Here is a 20,067-nt window from a genome sequence, read left to right on the forward strand (position 1 = left end):
TTAAGTCTCATCATTTTCACACGGCCTACAATCCAGTTACAGTATTTATTTACCGTCGACAAAATCAGGCAATGCTTTATCTCTTGATGGATGTTCAAGTGAGATTTATTTGCATTATATAAGTACATTCACTAATTTATGTAGTAAAATAATTCATAGAAAATCAAAGTTAAGAAAAATAGAATTATTTTTTATGGTCACAGTGAATATAATCTGACCTATTGCGGAAGAATACAATGGCTTCAAAAGTGCTTCACAATGGAAAAGACATGATGGACATGATGCGTGCACGTGACCCAGCATGCATTCAATACAGGCATCAGAATGAGAAACAAACCAAGGACGGGAATCTGCTGCTCGTGTCCTTTGACAGAAAGGGCTCAACGACGATCACTTCCTGGCTTTTAAAAAAAAGATCCTTCACATCAATGCAGCCTGTTCTGATGCTGTTGAAAACCAGGCAGTCATGCAGTATTTGAACCTCGAGTAAAGGTTACTCAAGCCCCATTCAAGGAGTTACACTTACTGTACATATTTTACATGGAAGCTAAATAATCAAGTGTTAATAGATACAGTATAATACTTTGTGCAGAGTAAGTTGCATCAAGGGTGAAAGTCTAACTCTCTCCGACCTTACAGTGGCCCTTGTGGCTAAAGTGTTCTCCTACAGTACTGGTGTGTCGCTGCCTCTGAATGTTGCCTGGACATTTTGTACATTGCTCTCCATCCGTAATATTACACTGGTATGGCTGGACGTTTATTAACTCTTTGAGCCAGAGTTTTCTAAATCAGTCGATTGTCTCGATTCCCCTTTGTCTGACTCATTAGAGGGCAGTTCCTCCACTGTTGTGTTCAAGTCGGCCCTGTTGGGCTGAGCGTTAGCAGGCTGGGTCGCTGGTTGTGTCCCATTCACACACACCACAGTCCCCTCTGATTTGCTGAAACTGAACAGCTTCCCAGGACTGAATGTCCTGTTGGGAGACTGTGACCTCTCCTGGCTGCTGGGAGACACTGAGGAGGTCACGGTTGACCCTGGCATTGCTCCCACTGCCACTGCTGGCTCTTTTTTCACCTCCGGAGACTTCAAGAACTTAAGAAATCCCGGCAGCTTCGCCTCACCTCCTGTTGGGGACTGGGCTGGTGAGCGTGAGGTGCCGGAGGAGAACTTCCCCTGGAGAGGGATAATCTGCTTTAGCTTCATCACATTGTTGTTGCCCAGCAGAGAGCTGGGTCTCTTGGGCTTGTCCCCTAGCTTGCCCCCCGGCGCTTTGTCGTGGTGGTGGTGGTGCTGGGCGTCTGCCTTGTGGTAGTCGCTCTCCTGGCGCGCCTCGGCCTGCAGCTCAGCCTGCCGCTGAAGCTCCTCTTCTTCGCGGCGGCGCCTGAGCTGCTGCTGGAAGTGCTGCTGGGCCTGCTGCTCATGCTTCTACATGGGGAGGTGTGTTAAAATGAGCACACAGAAGAGGAGAGAGAAGCAGTCACAGGAAGAGGAAGAAAGAGCAAAACACAGTAAATCAGAGGGAGGCAGGAGAAGACTAAGGAAAAGTGGACATTTGTGTGAGGTAGCAGTGCAAGCGAGTACAAGATTACACTGTCTTCAGATCAGAGTGTTTACTGAGTAACTGGTGAAGAAGCTGTCATCCGATCAAGCTGTTAGTCTACACTACATATGCTGACGTTTGCTCTGGTTCTTTTTTTATCTCTTGCCAAGATTGAACTAAAACACCATCAAGCCCACTGATGTGATACAACACGATACAGGCAGACGTAGTCAAACACATATAGTTTTTTCTTATGGACAGTCAGAAAACGCTGGATCAGTGTACATTTTTGGACAATGCACACCAAGAGGGACACAAAGGGACACATGTATAGAAATATGATACAAATTGCACAGCCAGCAGCAAGCCTCAGGTTGGCCGAAGGTCTTTCAAGCTATGATACAACTATACCTTGAAAGCTTCCCTTCGTCGGTACTCTAGCTTGGCCATTTCTTCTGCTACCCAGCCAGGGATATCAGGGATGGCAACATGGATGATGTACTTTAGGAGGATTGCAAAGTGCTGTAAACCACCGAGACCACAAAGGGACAGGCTCAACACACAGTTACAACAAGGCAACAACAACCACATTCTGCTTCCAAACAGCACTTCCCAAACACGTACAACTCTTGTGAGGTTTGGTGTTCGTTAATGATCCTGGATAAAAAGACAATATTCTGAAGGTTTTACAAAGTCACAACAAAAAATAGCAGGCCATGCACATTTCTACTGTCTCTTGTAATATTAATCGAGTGTCACTTGGGGAGTACAACTGCATTCTCTTAACACCACCAAGCCTTTCATGAACGAAAATGCACCCACAGCACACAGTCCGTACCTCTAGTAAGACAATAGAGATGATGGTCATCTCAGGACTCAGCCAGGGGAACAGACGCTGGAGCTGCCCACACTGACCAATCAGGTAACAGTTCACTATAATAGCTATCAAGCCCATGGCCTCCATTGCAGTCTGATGTTGAGAGAAAGAGAGAGAGAAGGAGAAACTTAGGGGCTGATCTGATCAGATGTCCCTGTCATGTCACCTGAGGGGCTTCTCCGACATTTTCCACGACAAAACACACTGACCTGCCATTGTCCTATGTTCTCCACCCTCTGTCCAAAGGGTCTCTGCAGGCCGGTGCAGAGCTTCAGTGCATCACTGCGGATCTCGATGATGTTGTTGATCAGAGCGCACATGGCCGCCAGGGGGAACGCGGAGGAGAAGAGCACCACATAGCCAAACTGAATGAACATTTCCTGGTAGTCCTGAAGCGTGTCCTGGTCAGGAAAGAAAGTTAGCATCCTCATGGGCACAGAACTGCAAAACTGGATATGAGTGATTAAGATTCCCACCTCGTATGTCTGCATGCAGCTCTCAATCTCAGCCTGGGCCAGAGTGACAGTTTTGGGTTCTTCTGGTGGATCGATCCATGACTTCTTTTCCTCTTTGCCGTCACCTGCGTTCTTTCTTCTCTGACAGAGAGAGTCAGATTCCTTTGGAGGGGACACAGTGGCATTCTCTTTGGTCTCCTGCTAAGGTAGATATTATAGACAATGATACTTTGTCTAGTTGTTTTGTCTAGATTAAATCTAGATGGTTTAATTGAGTTTAATCTCCACAAACATGATATCATTTGATTCATAATCTGCATGAAGCACGTTGAACATATTATCTTAACATAATGTAAGGCGAGTTTAGACAAAATCACTGGTTGCGATGGAGATTTTTGCAGACGATAAATCATAATAACAAAGAAGCCACATACTTGAGTCAGCGATTCACAATCACTGTCCTCGTCACAGCTGTCGAAAATACTGGACGGATCCATCCCTTCCTCCACCAGCGTGGGACTATCCTCAAGGAAGCTGTCATACACCACCTGCGTTTCTGTCGCGACGTCCTGGTAGTCGACCTTCTCGGTGAAGCTGACCTTACGCTGCTTCAGAGTGCTGTCGTTCATGTCCCACTCTTCCTCCGTCAGCCGGAATCCGGCTTTCAGATCTCCTCTCCTGCGCAGCTCTGGGTTACCGTTGGCAGTGTGACTCACGGGGATCCCTCTACCCAGGAAGGAGTAGGCCGTCATTGAGGCTTGAGCCTTTCCCAGAGCCAGGCGGCCGTACTTGAGCATGATGGCTTGGAGAAGCTCCCACAGCACCTTGGGGGTGAAGACACCCAGCTTGTTTTGCTCATAAAGATAAGGCTGGAGAACCTCTTTGATGTTCTGTAGGAACTGGCGGAAGATCAGCAGAGTGGCTAGCATCTGTGGGGAGTAGGATAACATCTGTTACGGTGCTGAATGTAAGATGTGCAAAAGAGAAAACAGTTCATCATCTCAGCTCGTGGCACAACACATGACAATGAAGAGAGACTATGTAACTTTTGGGAGAAGAAATTATACATTTTTCTTTCTAGGCAGTAAAAACACCACTGGTCAGTTCAAAAGACTCAGGGGTTTTGCAGCTAAAGGCGTACTTGGTCTGATGTGACCATTAGCTTTTGGTAGCTAATTCAATTGTTCCATTATTCTGTAATTGACCCTTTGATCTACAGTCACTGACCGTTTGTCCTCATGCTGATGCAGTGTGCATGGAGCCCTATTAAGAGTCATAATCTGCAAATAGAGTTTAAAGGGTAAGGCCATCTAATTTAGCCTCTAAAGCCAAAACACAAGGCTACATATTGTCACACTAATATTGGCAGCAGCTGTTGTTACCTCCTTGAGCCGCTCCATGTCCTTGAGGTAGAATCCGATGTAGAAAAGGCTAAGGTAAGAATTGATGAATTCAAACTGTAAAACAACCACAAGAAAGACACATTATGGGAAGTCGCTGACGATGAAATTGTCTTCGCTCTACCCCAAACAGAAGAGGATGTTTGACTTACAAAAACCATCTTGATGATGAGGTTGTTCTCGTAGGCACTCTGCAGTCTGTAGTTCTCTGTATGAAAAAACAAGAGAAGCATTTTGTCAGTGTGCAGCTGGATGATGCTAAAAATGTTTTACCTTTAACTGCCTCCTCGATCTCTGCTAGAGAATATAAGGGACAGAAACCTCCGCTCAAAGCTTTCTACATCAATACTGAGGTAGCATAAATATATTCTCTCATTACAATCAATGACTTTATCAGTTTAATTTCTATTAAATCAACCCCTTTATTAAATATAACAGAGATAATAACCCACTGTAGTGCCCAGGCAGTTCATTTTGTGTCTCTTACCCATGTCATTGAGCCAGTAGGCGATCTTCTTATACACTTCATCACATACGGTTACAGTAAGGGCCAGAAGTATCTTGGGAATGAATCTAGTGATACCAGGTAGCTCCTGAATCTCCATCACCACCTCCTGCAAGGTGCATTAGACGTACGATGAATATTTAACAAGTTCTGTTCGTTCATATCTCTCACATCCCACAGCTATTTTTAAAAAAGGCTATTAAATGAATATGAGCCAGCAAGGGAGATAGTTGAATGTGCTTTGTTTAACCTGATATCATTTGCAAATGTTCAGACTATACAGTTCAGACTAAACAGAGTATTTTAAATGCTGCTCTTTCTGTCTCGCTGTTGTTTAACTGTTTTGTTATTATAAATGTTTTCTTGTAAGTATGGGTTCAGTCTCTTCACAAGAAATACATTTCTACTGGATTATCCCCATTTATGCGCCCCAGACTAGATCAACTCCATTTCATTTCATCAAACTTGCATGTTGTGTTCTGTGTTCAGACCTGCAGTTCCAGGCAGAGGAGCATAGCGAGGAAGACAAAACAGAGGCAGAGGAGGCAGATGGGCAGGCTGACCAGCCATCTGAACAGAGCTCTCTTCCAGGGCGGGTAGTAGAACTCCTCACAGCCTGTTACGGGACTGCAGCGCTTCACTCCCTGCAGAGACGGCAGACCAAGAGACAACAGTCAGGGAAACTATAATAGACTTCTCATCTTGTCTCGTCTTCACTGGTCAGTGGTTTGGAAATGTTTGTGCTCCGTGGTAACTGCTTGTTTGCTTGTTTGCAGTTCTTATGTTGCAAATGAAACACAGATTTATATTTCAGGGTGACTTCTTACTTGGATTTAAGTTGCTCTGCTGTTAGAGCTTTCTAAAAGCATGTATGTATGTCCAAAAGATTCTGCCCCCACATCGGTGACTGAGGTGTAAAACTTTCCATGTGACATCATGACATGTAACCATGCTGCAGCCATGCCTCGTCTCTACACCCCAAGAAAAACACTGTCGCCCAACGTGGGGCTCGAACCCACGACCCTGAGATTAAGAGTCTCATGCTCTACCGACTGAGCTAGCCGGGCCTGTTGAACTGGCACCCACATGTCTTTACAAGTGGTTGACTCATTTCCCACTACCCCTCCCTCTTCTATTCATTCAACACTACAGGAGGCAGGGCGGGGGTGAGAGAGGGGCCACCTGCCCCCCCCTCTTCTCTGAGAGCACGTGGGGTATGAAGACACACTCTTCTTACAAACACGATCACATTTCCTGGTATTGTGTGTGTGAATCCATTCAGTGCAGGATTTCGCAATCGCTCGCTGATAAAAAAGAAGAAAAAAAAACTCAACCAGACTGATTATCTAGAGAAAGTGGGACTGTTGCCCTGAAATAACAGAATTCACTGTGCGTAATGTGTCTGTTTGACACTTTGTGAGACGTCTCGAGGTCTGATAACAAGTGACTGTGAGTGTCTGGGAGTCAATCTGTGCACACCCTGCGAGAAGTGAATAAACCCTTTTTGCACGTCACTACAAAACAACACTGCTTTGTCATGCGCGCACGCTCAGACTTCAGTAGCAATCCTCACCCTGAACTGTGGCCTGGGCTCCTCCAGGGACTCGGCAGGGGTGTCCAGGGTGCCCCACCTGTAGGCCAGCTCGGCCTCTCGCCTCTTCCAGCGCTCCAGAAACAACGTCGCCCACACAACATTGAAGAGGGCAAAAACCACACAGCAGATATCCTGACTGGTCTGTGAATGAGTATGAGAGATTCAAAGGATACTTATATCACCTCTGAAAATATGATCATGTCATTATGATTGTGTGCTTCTTCAACTTTTAGTAAACGTCCCTTTTTATCTTCACAGAATAGGTGAAAAATAACACTTTATGCATGATTACAAACAGCAAAACAGACATCAAAAGATTCTGACATTTCCGGGCATGAAATTAAGAATATGCAGTTGGATCTGTACACATATATGGTGATAGTTAAATGGTGATTTTTGGTTATATATAAATCTGATTAGATCAGTTATAGTTTAGTTATAGAATAGGTTTTAAGTACCTGGTCAGCCTCTGCGAGTATCCAGAGCAGAAAGCCGATGACAGCGGGGTAAAGCATGGAGTTAGTGTAGAAACCCAGCCAGGCAAAATACATGCCGATCTTCACCCCAAAGTAGTCACAGATATCATCTACAAATCAGATGAAGAGAAATCATCATTACGTCAACTACAAGCTCATATTATTTTATAGTAGAAATGAATGGGACAGCCAGGCCTGCTGTTCACCGTCCTGCTTATTTCAATGCAGAATAAAAATGTGGATATTCCGTACCCAGGGGCTGCCTTTCACACACAGCCTGGACCCAAGATGTCATCAGCTGGTTGAGGATCCTCTGTTCGTGGAGAGGAAACATTTGATGGATCACCCCCCGAGCTACCAGCTCTGGAACTAAAGAGATCAGATCAGATAAATGTAGTGTTCACTGTATTTAGATATGAAAGAGAAAAAGAGGGAAAAAGATTTGTGGAACAGCATTAAAAAACAAGTTTAATACAGTAAATGGCTGCATACTGATTGGCTGTCCCTCCAGGAAGTGAATGTTGTGAAGCACCTCCCCCTGTTTGGCTCGCAGATTGTCCAACCAGTACTTTATAATGCTCTGACGCTCCTGAGAAGCATCACATTATGGAGAGAAAAAACAGATAACTAATACTTAGAGACATACATCTTTAATCCCTGGAACATAACTACATGACAAAGTAACAATATGTGTACTATTTGCATCGACCTTGACACACGGCTCACATGGCCCACGGTTTTGACCTCTAACCTGTGAGGTAAAAAAGCAGAGCTCGCTCTCTATGTTCTCGTAGATGTTGTCTTCCTCGCAGGAAAAGCGCCGCATCCCGCCGCCAAACTGCGGTTTGACGGCCTTGTGCATGCCCATCTGCTCCGCTCCGCGCAGTAAGCTGCGGGTGAGGAGAGAGGGCAAGTGAGCAGCAGGATTAAACCTGGCGGAGCACAAACACTGAGCAGAGCTCGGCTACAGATGTTTGACAGATTAAGCGCACTGAGGCTAAGCACACAACAAACTGTAACACGCACGCAACTGTAACTGATAACTGTCAGCGTGCCCTCGAAATTCTGAATTTGCTGAAATGTGCTTAAAGGAGTAGTTCAACATTTTGGGATGTACAGAGATAGAAGTGTTTTTGCACAAATTAAACAAACGAGATATAACTTGGACAGAGCCAGGCTGTCACGATCTGTTTCTGTGTTTTCTTCCCCTTCGCTGTGTTCCCACTGTCTTTCTCACTCAGTCTTTATTCTATGTTATGTGTGCACACCTACAACACATTCAGCTAGTCACCCTCAGCATTTCTACCTCAGCTCTTTTCCCCCTCTGTGTCAAACCATTCTTTATCCTCAGTGGATGGTCACCCACCGTGCTACCCCAGTCTGCCACACTTCATAACCTTCAGTCTTTGCTGCTGCCATTGGATTACATTCCCTGCCACCATCCCTCCTCATCCAGATGCTATTCTACAACAAAACCTTTTTTCTTACCAGCACTATTTGTCTGTGTCCTGCACTTGGGTCCCTCCCGTGTTGTAACACAGGCTAGTTTTTCCCCCCTGCTTCCAGTCTTTATGCTAAGCTAAGCTAATAGACTCCTGGCTCTGACTTCATGGTAAATGCACAATGACGAGGCTCATGACTGCGGTATATAATTTTCTCATCTAACTCTTGGCAAGAAATCCATTAATTGCATTTCCCAAAATGTCAAACTCTGCCTCTAAATAGCACAACTTTTCAAAAGGATCAAAATTAGAGACATCTATGACAAAAATTAAAAAAGCGAAAACTCAAAAATGTACTCACTCTGTAGTGGGGCATAAATGTTCATACATATGCAGACATACATGTATACAAACACACACATGCTCATGTTTGCATAATGCATGCAGAATAAAGAAGAATAAAAATCTAAATTACTATGTCTGACCATTATTTTAACCTCAGACCTAAAATATAAGTGCCAGCACTCATCGGCTGCTTGGAAGTGAAAGGACCAGTCAAAATATTCTCACTTAGAACTTTGTCTGGAACAAAGACAGAAGCACAAGTGCCCGCACACGCATGCACACACACACACACACAGTCAGAGGGTGCGTTTCGGGGTCTTACTTCTCAAATGTTGTCGTGATGAAGAAGGCGTGTGTCTGGGTGTGTTTATGCTGTCGAACCTGAATGCTGACCTGCGGGATTCCAACACGAATCTGATTCAGGAGCCACAGCAGAGTGTGGTCGTCTATTGTGTCTGGAGGGAGAAAAAAGGGTTTTATTTTAAGCTTGATAACAATACTTTTTATTAAGTATAGACAGCTGAATTCAGATTAGCAGTGAATATGAGCATTGTATTCTCTTTCTCTACATTCACTGTAATTCCCCACACATTTGCAGGTGTGTTCGCCAAAGGCTGGAACTGATGAGTTTGCTGCTGCATAAGGAGGCTGGACCAAGCACATCCTTCACCTGCCTGACAGGAGGGCCGAGAAGCAATGAGGTGGTAGTGGCACTAAAAGGTCACTCAAATTACATTCCTCTATATGTGTATATCAGAAACTATATATATATATATACATTGCCCAGGCTGATTGCTGCCTGATTCCAGTGGTTTTAGCCAACTATAAACAACATATTGTTCTATTTTGTACTCCTTTTCCATTATTACACTAATGATACCATTTGTTGTATCAGAACAATGAACACCAAATTGGAAAGTATTGAGACTTTGGAACCATCCAGAATGTGTAAAGACTAAATTGTGGATTCATTTTCATTACATACGTTGGTCCAATATGGGCTATATGTCAAATGTACATCTCTATAACAATGGCAGCATCTCAAAAATGATGATAATAAATGACAGACAGTGGAAGAACAGTGTTGTGTTTGCGTGTAACAGTGTTTTGGATGACAAAGTTATCTGTCTGACTTAAACTGCAAAGTTACTTTGGTTAAATGCTTCCTATTCAAATTTTTATAACCACAACTGCAGCTTCCTTAACAGATACTGCAGGGCAGGCGGGTCTGTAGATACAGGTACAGTAAATGGATGAGATCTAATCGTCCCCAAAGACCTTTTCAAGTGCTGAGTGGCTGGCTGACCACCAAAGACATTTAATGAGGATACATTGTTCTCTCTGGCTGGCAGGCTGGAGCTTACTGTACCTGGGAATGTCATCAGGATATCACAGTTTTCAGTGGGCACCATCTTCAGCCAGGACTTCCGAGACATAATGTAGTGTCTGGCCTGCAGAAGGCGCTTCCCAAACAATTTATCTGAAAGGAAAACAGGGGTGAGAAGGTGACTGAGAGTGAGTCAAATTGAAAATGAGAGTGAGGGCCCGACAGAGTGCGTGAGAGAGAGAGAGAGAAAAGGAGGACAGATGGTGATGTTTTCTCATCATGGTGATCAAGGACACAGATGACAGATTGGGCATTAGTTTCACTCTGACACTCGTCATTGATGTTATATCTTCATCATATTTTCTGCCCTTTTCCATTTTTTGCTCGGTCATGGACACTTAACGGAGAAGGCGGGAATGTCCAAAACAATTGTTCAGCCAGCGTGAAGGTTGACTGTGCTGCATTGGTCATATGACTTTGAGCAAACGCTATGAGCTGTAAACAAACAGATGATCAGTAGACTGGGTGCTGTGTAAATAACCACTAGCAAACTAGCCTTTCAAGTGTGTCTCTGAAGCACTAAAACCAAGCAAGTACGCAGGCAAAGCAGCGCGCCCCCCCCTCAGTGTTATCCTGCTTGCACACTACAACAATACAGTGCACGCTCTGAGGTCATCATTTTTACTGCTTCCTTTTCTTCTTTCACACGTTGGTTCTCACTCTACACAGTCACACTCTCAAGTCTCATGCACACTCAGCAGCCGCAGTAACTGACCGATCTCTTTATTTTTCACTGAATCACACTGTGGCGCTCTCTCCGAACGTGATCAGGATTTCTGACTGTAACTGCATTAACCTCCTGTCAGCTTGACTTTTTCCTCTCACGGAGCCATCAGTGCTGCCGTCGTCTCTTTATTATAGTCTTCAGAGTACAGTGTTCAGACTGACATGCCAACTGAGTGACTGTAATAAACACCTAATGTACTCCACTTATAAAACACATCGGAGCACAATGCAACAGGATCCTGCTGCCGGTGCAGGAGAGCGGCGCTGCTGATCAATGAGTTTATCTGGAGATGTTTTCAGGCGTATGATGAGATACATAAATCACTGAGCAATTCTGCGGATTACACTGTGTTTGGTGTTGTGTGTGTGTGTGTGTGTGTGTGTGTGTGTGCATGCCAAAGTGTGTGCTTGTAACAAGATGACGCTTCAGAGTGATTGTCTCTCTCTGATCATCACTGACATTATTTCGTATTAACTCTGCAGGACATGTAGATATATCTGACATGCAAATCTCTCTGCCAGGAAGCAGCAATTTATCCATTCAGAGCAACATTACCATGCATGATGAGATAAGTTAATGTCCGTCTGCAGCAGTGCTAGCGTGGACCGAAGAACTAGAGTACACTGTGTGCTTTATAACTTTTCTGTGAACAGTTGGAGATTTAAAGGTACAAATCTAGTCCAACATGGACAACATCAGCCATATAGCTTGTCTTATAATTTGCTATGAATAAACACAACAATACACACAGACCTTGGAGATAAATAGGCTTAAATATAGACGTATCATAATCAGTGAATATCTACCAGACAATGACAATACAATGACATTTTCTCTACATGATCTGATCCAGATGCACAGATATGACGGTTAGTCTGCTGCTTTTCCCAGCATGCAATGGACTAAAAGCAAGTAGGCCGCCTGGGTCGGATGTGAGCCATTAAGTCATACCAGACAGACCATTAGATCAGACCTGCAGGTGGTGACACTGTCCAGTTCACCTCACTTGCATCTTGAATCGACTGCGGACGACTCAATTAGCGTCTCTTTCAGCAGCACTGAAGGTATGTGTGGTATTGAGTCCTTGTACAGACCAACCTGATGGGATCTTTGGTAAAATCATCGTTCATATTCTACAGCTCAGCTTAACTGCTGGCACAAAGCCTACAAGCACACCGATATTGTTGAAGCAGACGCAGAACAGGGAATGAAACTCAAATGTTTCAAGGCTGTCAGGTCAGGCCGGGACATGAAAAGCTTGTAGGTGTTTGTTTTTTCACTGTAAATGGTTATCAGTGCTGTCACACACCACGGTGCTGCAGAAGAACTCACCTTTGCAGTCAGACAAATGATGGCCCAGTCTGATCTAAGATAGTTTCATACCGCTATCACCTGTCCGGATCCATATAAATGTAGGTGAGCTTTTCTCCAATGGGTCAGTGCTGGTTGGCTTGAAGTGGAGATGAAATACAAAGCAATAACCGCAGTAACATTAGTCAGGCAAAAATGATTAAGATTATAATGGCCATGTCCAGATGACCAGGAGGCTCTCATCCTTTCCAGAGATGCTTGATGGGCGTAAAACTCATCAATCCAGGAGGCACATAAATGGCCAGGGGCCCTGGTGAAGTCACACACTGTAAAGCTCCCATCATCCAGTTCCAAAAATAACCACAACACCAGTCCTTTGCTTACTCACCACTCAAGTATTACTGCCGTAAAAATCCTCACGTCTACAACACCTGAGACGAAGCGGACATCCGAGCCTGCAGCACGAGCTGTTACTCTGTTCAAAGTGATGCTGTAGTGTGGCACAGCCCGTCGGGACGTGCACCTCCGCTGCATATGAGTCCTGCATGCACCTGTGGACCACTAGAGCCTGACTCTTAACGGGCCTGTGTGGATCGGAATGCGCACTATGTAGCGGGAGAACATGCACCGACATCTAAACCCAATCACAGACGAGTAAAGTCTATCAGGCACCAGTGACTGCACCATACTGCCTATGCTCATTAGCCAGATCTCTCTAACCCCCTGTCTTTTTTTTTTTTTTTTTTTTGTCTCATCTCCACGGATGACACACATTGCATTTGACCGTTTTTCCAACACTCACCGAGCACTCCGGACGGCGATAAGGACGTCTGCTGCTGCTGGTGGTTGTTGGTCCTGTCCTGCTGCTCGCTTGGCACCGTCCTCTCCATCCTCTCCCCTGCCCCGTCGCTGTCGTCGACGTCTGCTGTGCTGCTGCTGCTGCTGCTACTGTTTACAGTAGCGTCGGTATCAGCTGCTCCGGTGCCCGCCGCTTGCATGGTGGCGTGCACAGGTACTCCAGATGGTGATGGGGCTGCCTTTTTGCTTTTATTGCATGGCCGTTGGATATAAAAGGAAAAGCCTTAGCGTGTGTGATAGATGAGGAGGAGGAGGAGGCGGAGGAGGAGGAGGAAGAACATGATCATGGCATCTACACGTTACGCGCACTAGTCGTGACTGGGCAGTGACGACAGCAGTGAGGGAAACACCGCGGAGGCTGCAGGTCTATAAACAATGACATAACATGTCATGTTTCCAGTGCAGCCAGGACACACAGGAGCTGCACAGACAGAGCTGCAGGTGGCCCAGCCGCACACCACCATCAGATCAGGCCCCACTACGGCTCTTCACATGCACAGATGCACTGATGTTTTTGTTTTTGTGACCCAGTTTGACAGCGTTCAAAAATCTCCCATGAACACACCAGCATCCACTATAAGCTGATAATTAATGCACATGTCAGAATGGCTCATGCGTTGCTTTTCATGGTGAATAATTGTGTACAATTCCACAGTAGCAGAGCCTAATTAACCTGATTGGGAAAACATTTTGTTGTTTCAAATTCACAAAGCTACAGCCAGGAGATGGTTAGTTTAGCTTAGCACAAAGGACAGGAGGACTCAGCTAGTGTGGCTCTGATGGTTTATTCTGTAGGAAAAAAAAAAACCAAAGTGTGAAAATGAAAGGGAAGGATGCCTGGGAGCTAACCTGGTTCCTAAAATATATATCTAAATATTTAACATACAGACATGAGAGCATCCAAGCATGAGAGTGGCACCGAGCTCCCCATTTAACACCACAATGCCATTCTATTACTTGGAGTAAAAACTGGAAGTATGGAAGTCCTGCACACACACACACACCCCCTCTGCACCCACTGCTGCTCCCCTTGTTTCATCTGCCGGCCAATCAGCTGCCAGCCTGCTCCCTCTGCCACTCACCTGTTGCTCACCAGGCATTAGTCCTCTCTATTTATACCAGTCAGTCAGTCAGTCTAGTTCTTTGCCAGATCGCTGTTAGAGCTGCAGCCTGCTTCGTGTCCCTCCTGTATGATTTTTTCTGACCTGTGCCTGCCCTCTGTCTTGGTTCTTTGCCTGACGTCCTGTACCTCTACCCGGTTGCCTGGAATTACGGATTTTGACTCTTGGAGGGATTGTACATTACTCTCCCTTCAGTAAAGCCTTGGTGTTGCCTTACACTTGCCTCCGTCCAGTGATTCTGCGTTTGGGTCATCAGAACCGTGACAAATATGTTATGTTGTTATCCATTGGTCTGTATATGTACCTACAGTATGTACAAGTCCACAGCCATGCCAGTGTATATACAAATATATTGTATATACATATATTACCAGTATTAATTGACATGCAGTGAATATGGGGTATATTCAGATTCAGATTTCAAACAACTTTACTTAGCTCCAAGGGGCAATTCATGTGTCTACCAATACATACATCCATACATACAACAGACAACCAAGTCAAGGACAGAATATTAAGGACAAGGGACAAATTACAGCAAGTTACAATAAGAACCCTAAAAAATTACCCCTAAGTATGAAGATCAGAGCAACAGTGACAACTCGAGTCGCATGAGTGTATACATGGGGTTTTTGAGGTCATGGAGGAAATCTGGGTCAGTTGCCTTTTTTACAGGGTTGGTAGTTCAGCCTCGTATTTAACTTTACACAGAACAGCCGACTACCTCGGTAGTCCATATTTATAATTTCCTATAAGCCCTGAGAGGTAGAGCCTGAGCCGTTGCTCCCATTAAGTGTTGACTCTCTGTTTTCCTCTAAACACAATACAAAGAATCCAGAATGAATCCATAAATATGCTTTGTCAGACAGCCCTTTTCCACAACAGCATCATAAAAACACTTCAACAGCTTGGAGAGTTCAATAACAGTATAATTACAACACCATATGGTGCCGTATTTAAATGGGCTTGTCTCATTTTTCCACCAACGATGTGAATACAAACTCACATGAGGAAATGCTTTGCCCAGTAGCACCAGACAGACACTAATTTGATTTCTTGGCATCAATTATTCATCACCTCTGCTGGGGCCTCCACCCAAAGGCTCATCATGTTCTCACTGTCACGTCAACACTTGTCCTCCCTCAGCTGTGTCTGTTGGTCTGTCGTTTGTCTGTGTTTCACTGCTTCAAGCACAGGGGAAAGCACAAGGGGCAGAAAAGTAGATCAGCATGTCTGAATTCTGAGGGTTTTTGCAGCTACAGATCAAATGGTAAATGGTCTGTATTTGTATAGCGCGTAAAATATCTATAGTGACATTAACTTTACCCTTTACACCTGTGAGAGGAACAAGAACCAGAAGGAAATTTAATTACACATTCGTGACACATTAACTTCCCTCAAATTTCACCATGCCGATGCACTGTATGGACACTAGATGGAGACAGTAGATAGTTTAATGCTTGAAGCCATGATGGATTATGGATCGGGCTGCTGCCACACCACTTTATTATAACCCTCATGCTGAAATATAAACACGACTATGGGTCTTCCCCGAAGCCAGATGTGGACCTTATGGTTAAAGATTTGCTGTCTTTAAAGTTGCCTTTTAAGTTTATTTTATTCACATGGCCTGAAAATCACAAATGTGTCTCAGATATACATATAATCTTTATAATGTCATATATTTTCTCAGTTGTCTACACACTGACACTGGTACCTGAAACACAATGACCACAGCCTGTAACTCCCCTGAACTAAAATACAAGCGCATTTCCTGCTTTACACTCAGACTGCAGTTCAAAACCAAACTTTCTTTTGTCAAAACACTAACAACAAACAACTCTTTACATTTGGCACATGCCCCACAAATATAATTTCTTATGTCCAAATGAAGCACGCTGCCATTCAAAACGCTAAACTCCTCACATGGGCGCACACGTGTTACTCTGTTGTTCTCTCAGGTCAGGAGCAAAGGATGCCAACAGAGAGAGAGGCAGAGCCAGAGGAGAGAAAGAGGAGGAAGATAAGGAGGAGCGAGGAAGAATCCTAATGACTGATGAGATTTGGCTGAGCATGTGGGAGGACAACTGACAGGAAGCAGCCTGTTTTTGGGGGGGATGTTCAGTAGATTTGTGTGTTTTATTTTCTATGGAAGCCTATTTCTACCCATGCGATGAAAAAAAGTATCTTAAAATAATGAAAAATGTCCTCGAGATGTGCTTAGGGACCTATGTTATGCAACTACAGAGAATATTGGTCATTATTTTTAGATAGTAAGTAATTACTTTGAGAAATGTTCGTATAAGTGTGTATTTGTGTGTGTGTGTGTGTGTGTGTGTGTGTGTGTGTGTCAGTAGAACACAAAATACCATTTTAAGAGGACATAACATTGTTTTGAGTGTGGGGTTTTATTTTGCGAGAGATTGATGGAGGTTTGCTTTGTGTGTGTTTGTGTGTGTGTGTGTGTGTGTGTGTGTGTGTTTGGATTTGTGTGCAGATTTCTGAGAATATGAGGTTTACTATCAGTAGAACATATGACAGCTTTGATTAAAGTTTGGGAAAAACTCCACAAAACAATGATTTAACAGGAAAAAATCCTCAGGGTTTTCAGAGTCCTCAGGAACTGATAAGACCTGATAGAAACAACTGAAGTGACCTTAAAACGACATATTCACAATGCAGAGAAAAAAGAGAGATAAAGTTCTATGAATGTCTATGAGTGTGGAGTTTCCAAAAGTGACACATGGATACATCAAAAACATGCTACTGTCAGCACTGTGTCACATCACCGGATCGCTCTGATAAGACTGTGGGCCTTTGGTCGACCCTGCCTCTTCCAAAACCTGATGTTTTATAGTTTTTAGCTGAAACTGCTGAAGTCAGACGACCTTTTACACTGACCCTGACAAATTTAAGAAATCAGGGATTTTCCATCCAGCTCATCCAGCGTTTGGTTTCACTTCTGATTTTTCACCTTTTGGTCTCACTTCAAAATACTGATGACTTTCAAAGAACATATATTAACACCATGATGTTATGTTGTTTATTCATTATGAGCAAATACTTATTATTACAGAGTACGACAGGGTCAGAGTGGACGCTCTTCCTACTGAGACAGGATTGTCCCATCACTTAAGCAAGACCCGAGGAGTTTAGCGGCTGTCAGATGGATCATATCTCTCTGTGGGTTTGAAGGATTGCAACCAAATTACTGCAGTGGCTTTAGCTCTGTTACTCTGTCTTAGCAGACAAGAGGATCAGCGATCTTCTCTCTATCCCTGCCTGTGGTGTAGCAGCAATGAGGCTCTCTGATGGATAATCAATGGCAAAGATAAATAGGAAACTGTTACCGCTGGTCCGGACTCACAGCAGCTCAGCTCATGACATCCACAGTGTTTAACAACAAATGACACTTGAAGAAAACCTAATTTGTTCCTCAGTAAAGGCTGTTTGTCTCCAGTTTGTTTAGTTACTGCACACAGTTAGGTACACATACAGGCCATGGGACAACAACGTAATATAGAGGTAAAAAAACATTTTATTCCAACTTTATGGGCGTTGGAATAAAATGTTTTTTACATGAAATGATTGTGACAATGTGATTTATTCTTGATAACAACTTTATTGATCAAATTCTTCCAAGCATATCACACACACAGTGAAACTTAAACCACAATTAAGCTTTGCAAACTGTGTATTCAGGCTTTAACAAAATTGGGGGTATTGAACAACTTTATGGGCAACAGTGTATATAAACATTTGAATATTTTTCCTCCACACATGCTGGTTTAAATTTGTATGTAAATATGTAAAACATCATCAAAATGTTTTTTTCAGGGTCCAGTGTTATATATATATATATATATATATATATATATATATATATATATATATATATATATATATATATATATATATATATATATATATATGATATTTTTACTTTATTTTATACCCTTATTTTTTTCTTTTAAACCAGAGCCATCATCAGGTCAGAGTTACAGTTTACCCAATACTTTGATTCATGCCGTTATTTAAAACAAAAACTAATGGAATTCCTATCAGCCACAGCTCTACTGTGTTCATTGGCAAACACTAGCATGTTCACACGCACACTAAACTGTGGAATGTCCATAAAACTGAGGCCACTTTAGGTCTACCTGCTCAAACACAGGTTACATGAAGTCAAATCCATCCTTTTAAAGCCAATAAAGTTGAACCATGTTTTCCTTTCCAGATCACTTTCGCAGAAAGAGGTCAAGGTGAAGCTGACGGACTTCAGCCCTGAAAGGACATCAGTGCTGGGCTATATATTCCCTGCCAGCTGTGTCCGGCACTGACTGCACCACCCCTTCAACACTATAGTACACAAGAGAAAGGGCTTTGCGCCCTGATGTCTTTACCAGCCTGGGCAGCCATGGGACTGAGGGAGGCCAGGCAGATAGGAAATGCAATTAGAAGTCACAGTAAAGAGGGAACATTAGCAGGCACAGACAAAAGAGGTCACAGCCCTGCAACCCCAGGTGAGGAAGGAGGTCGTAATCATAAGCACCCGGCCCCTTCCCTACATCAGGAGGGGGAAGGAGGTGGCCGGGCAGACTGCGACACAATGGCCCCAACACTTCAGTGATCTCAGGTCCGTCCACAGCGCTGAGGGTCACAGTCATACTGCTACTAAAACACAGTTTCTGAAATTAGGGCCCTCTTTGTAACACGGCAAAACCACAAACATATACACAAAATACTAAATATCTGACGTCTCTAGCAACTATATAAACCTGCATACAGTTTTTACATCACAACTATGCATACAAGCAACAAATAATTAGCTTTCCCCATGTGCCAACTGCACACTGTAAAAAACATATCATCTGTATAACATATCATCAACATATTAATCTGTAGCATACTGTAAATAAAGACCATAAACACAAATGCAATGGGGAAACAAACCAATATGTTTATTCTCAATACTCATACACTCATACTGTAACAGTATTAGACAGACTTACTTTACTGTAACTGAGGATGACGACATGAACATAGTTGCTGCATTGTACTGTGGACAAAACAAAGCCAACACCTCTTCCTCATTGTTGTGAACAAACCTGAATCCTACTTATAGTGTTTATGCTGTGATTTCCAGGTGATCTGCTGGGTTACAGGTGTTTTCACGTGTGCATTCTGGGTTATAACTGAGTGTGGTATTTGGATGACTGTGTAGCAGACGACACCCACCGGCTTTTAGATTTGAATGATGTGTCTAATGATAGGCTGCATGAGTCAGTGGTTTCAATAATTAGAATAAAAGTTTAAAAAAGAAAACATTTAAAAAGATAAAAGAAATATCATTTGGCCTCAAATTGACCTGATGTACTGCATGATGTTGATCCCAGTCGTACATGTGGCCTAAATAATGGTACTTCATTTAAAGCCTTTTAGATCGTGGCGAGTTTTGGTTGAATTACAGAATTATGAAAGAACATCATGAGTTAACATCATGAGTCAAGTTTGACTTTTTATTTGAAGAAGTTGAGAAGTTCTGCTGACACGACAAAATGATACTCCGACACTTTCTGCAGTGTTGGACAGTTATTGTGACTGACTGTTCTAAATGATCGTGTCAATTTTAAAAGCCTTTTGTGTTGAGATACGTGTCGAACCTCCTCTTTGGACCCTTGTGTTGGAAGATCACAAGCTGATATTGTACATATGGTCCTTTTTAAGAATCACACAAGTGAAGTTTCTATTCTATGATTTGTTTTGGCTTGTAAAACAGTCTGTAACTGAGTTTGAGTTACGGCCACATATACATCATTTTCATGTTATTATCACTTATCACTTATTATCACAAAACCCTGAACCCTCAAACCAGCATGTATGATGAGAAAGGTCATAATCTAATCTCCCCTTCATACCCTGTGCCTTTGATTTAACTGTATATCGTCTATTTGTAACCTAGTAGTTTGGTCCGACTGTATAGAGGGTAAAGACATTGTAGGTTAAAATGAAATGATTCTGTGATAGTAAC

The 20,067-nt window shown here is 43.3% G+C and overlaps 1 protein-coding gene and 1 non-coding gene across 2 annotated transcripts; both read right to left on the bottom strand.

Annotated features, from left to right (window-relative positions):
• Window positions 1-616: 616 nt before the first annotated feature.
• Window positions 617-13,055, bottom strand: ano8a (anoctamin 8a). The gene is made up of 18 exons (XM_070844856.1): window positions 12,860-13,055; window positions 10,002-10,112; window positions 8,955-9,087; window positions 7,597-7,735; window positions 7,338-7,434; window positions 7,098-7,214; window positions 6,828-6,955; window positions 6,349-6,510; window positions 5,267-5,419; window positions 4,758-4,884; window positions 4,423-4,478; window positions 4,253-4,327; window positions 3,305-3,799; window positions 2,892-3,032; window positions 2,625-2,816; window positions 2,377-2,508; window positions 1,950-2,060; window positions 617-1,423 (listed from the first exon to the last, which is right to left on the bottom strand). The coding sequence occupies exons 1-18, from the start codon at window positions 13,053-13,055 to the stop codon at window positions 761-763; spliced, it is 3,228 nt and encodes a 1,075-aa protein (XP_070700957.1). The 3' UTR covers window positions 617-760.
• On the bottom strand, window positions 5,770-5,842 carry trnak-cuu (transfer RNA lysine (anticodon CUU)). Its single transcript has one exon. It is a non-coding gene; the product is annotated as a tRNA-Lys (tRNA).
• Window positions 13,056-20,067: the final 7,012 nt, after the last annotated feature.

The sequence above is a fragment of the Pempheris klunzingeri genome, chromosome 15 (genome assembly GCF_042242105.1).
Source record: "Pempheris klunzingeri isolate RE-2024b chromosome 15, fPemKlu1.hap1, whole genome shotgun sequence".
NCBI classification, from domain to species: Eukaryota; Metazoa; Chordata; class Actinopteri; order Acropomatiformes; family Pempheridae; genus Pempheris; species Pempheris klunzingeri.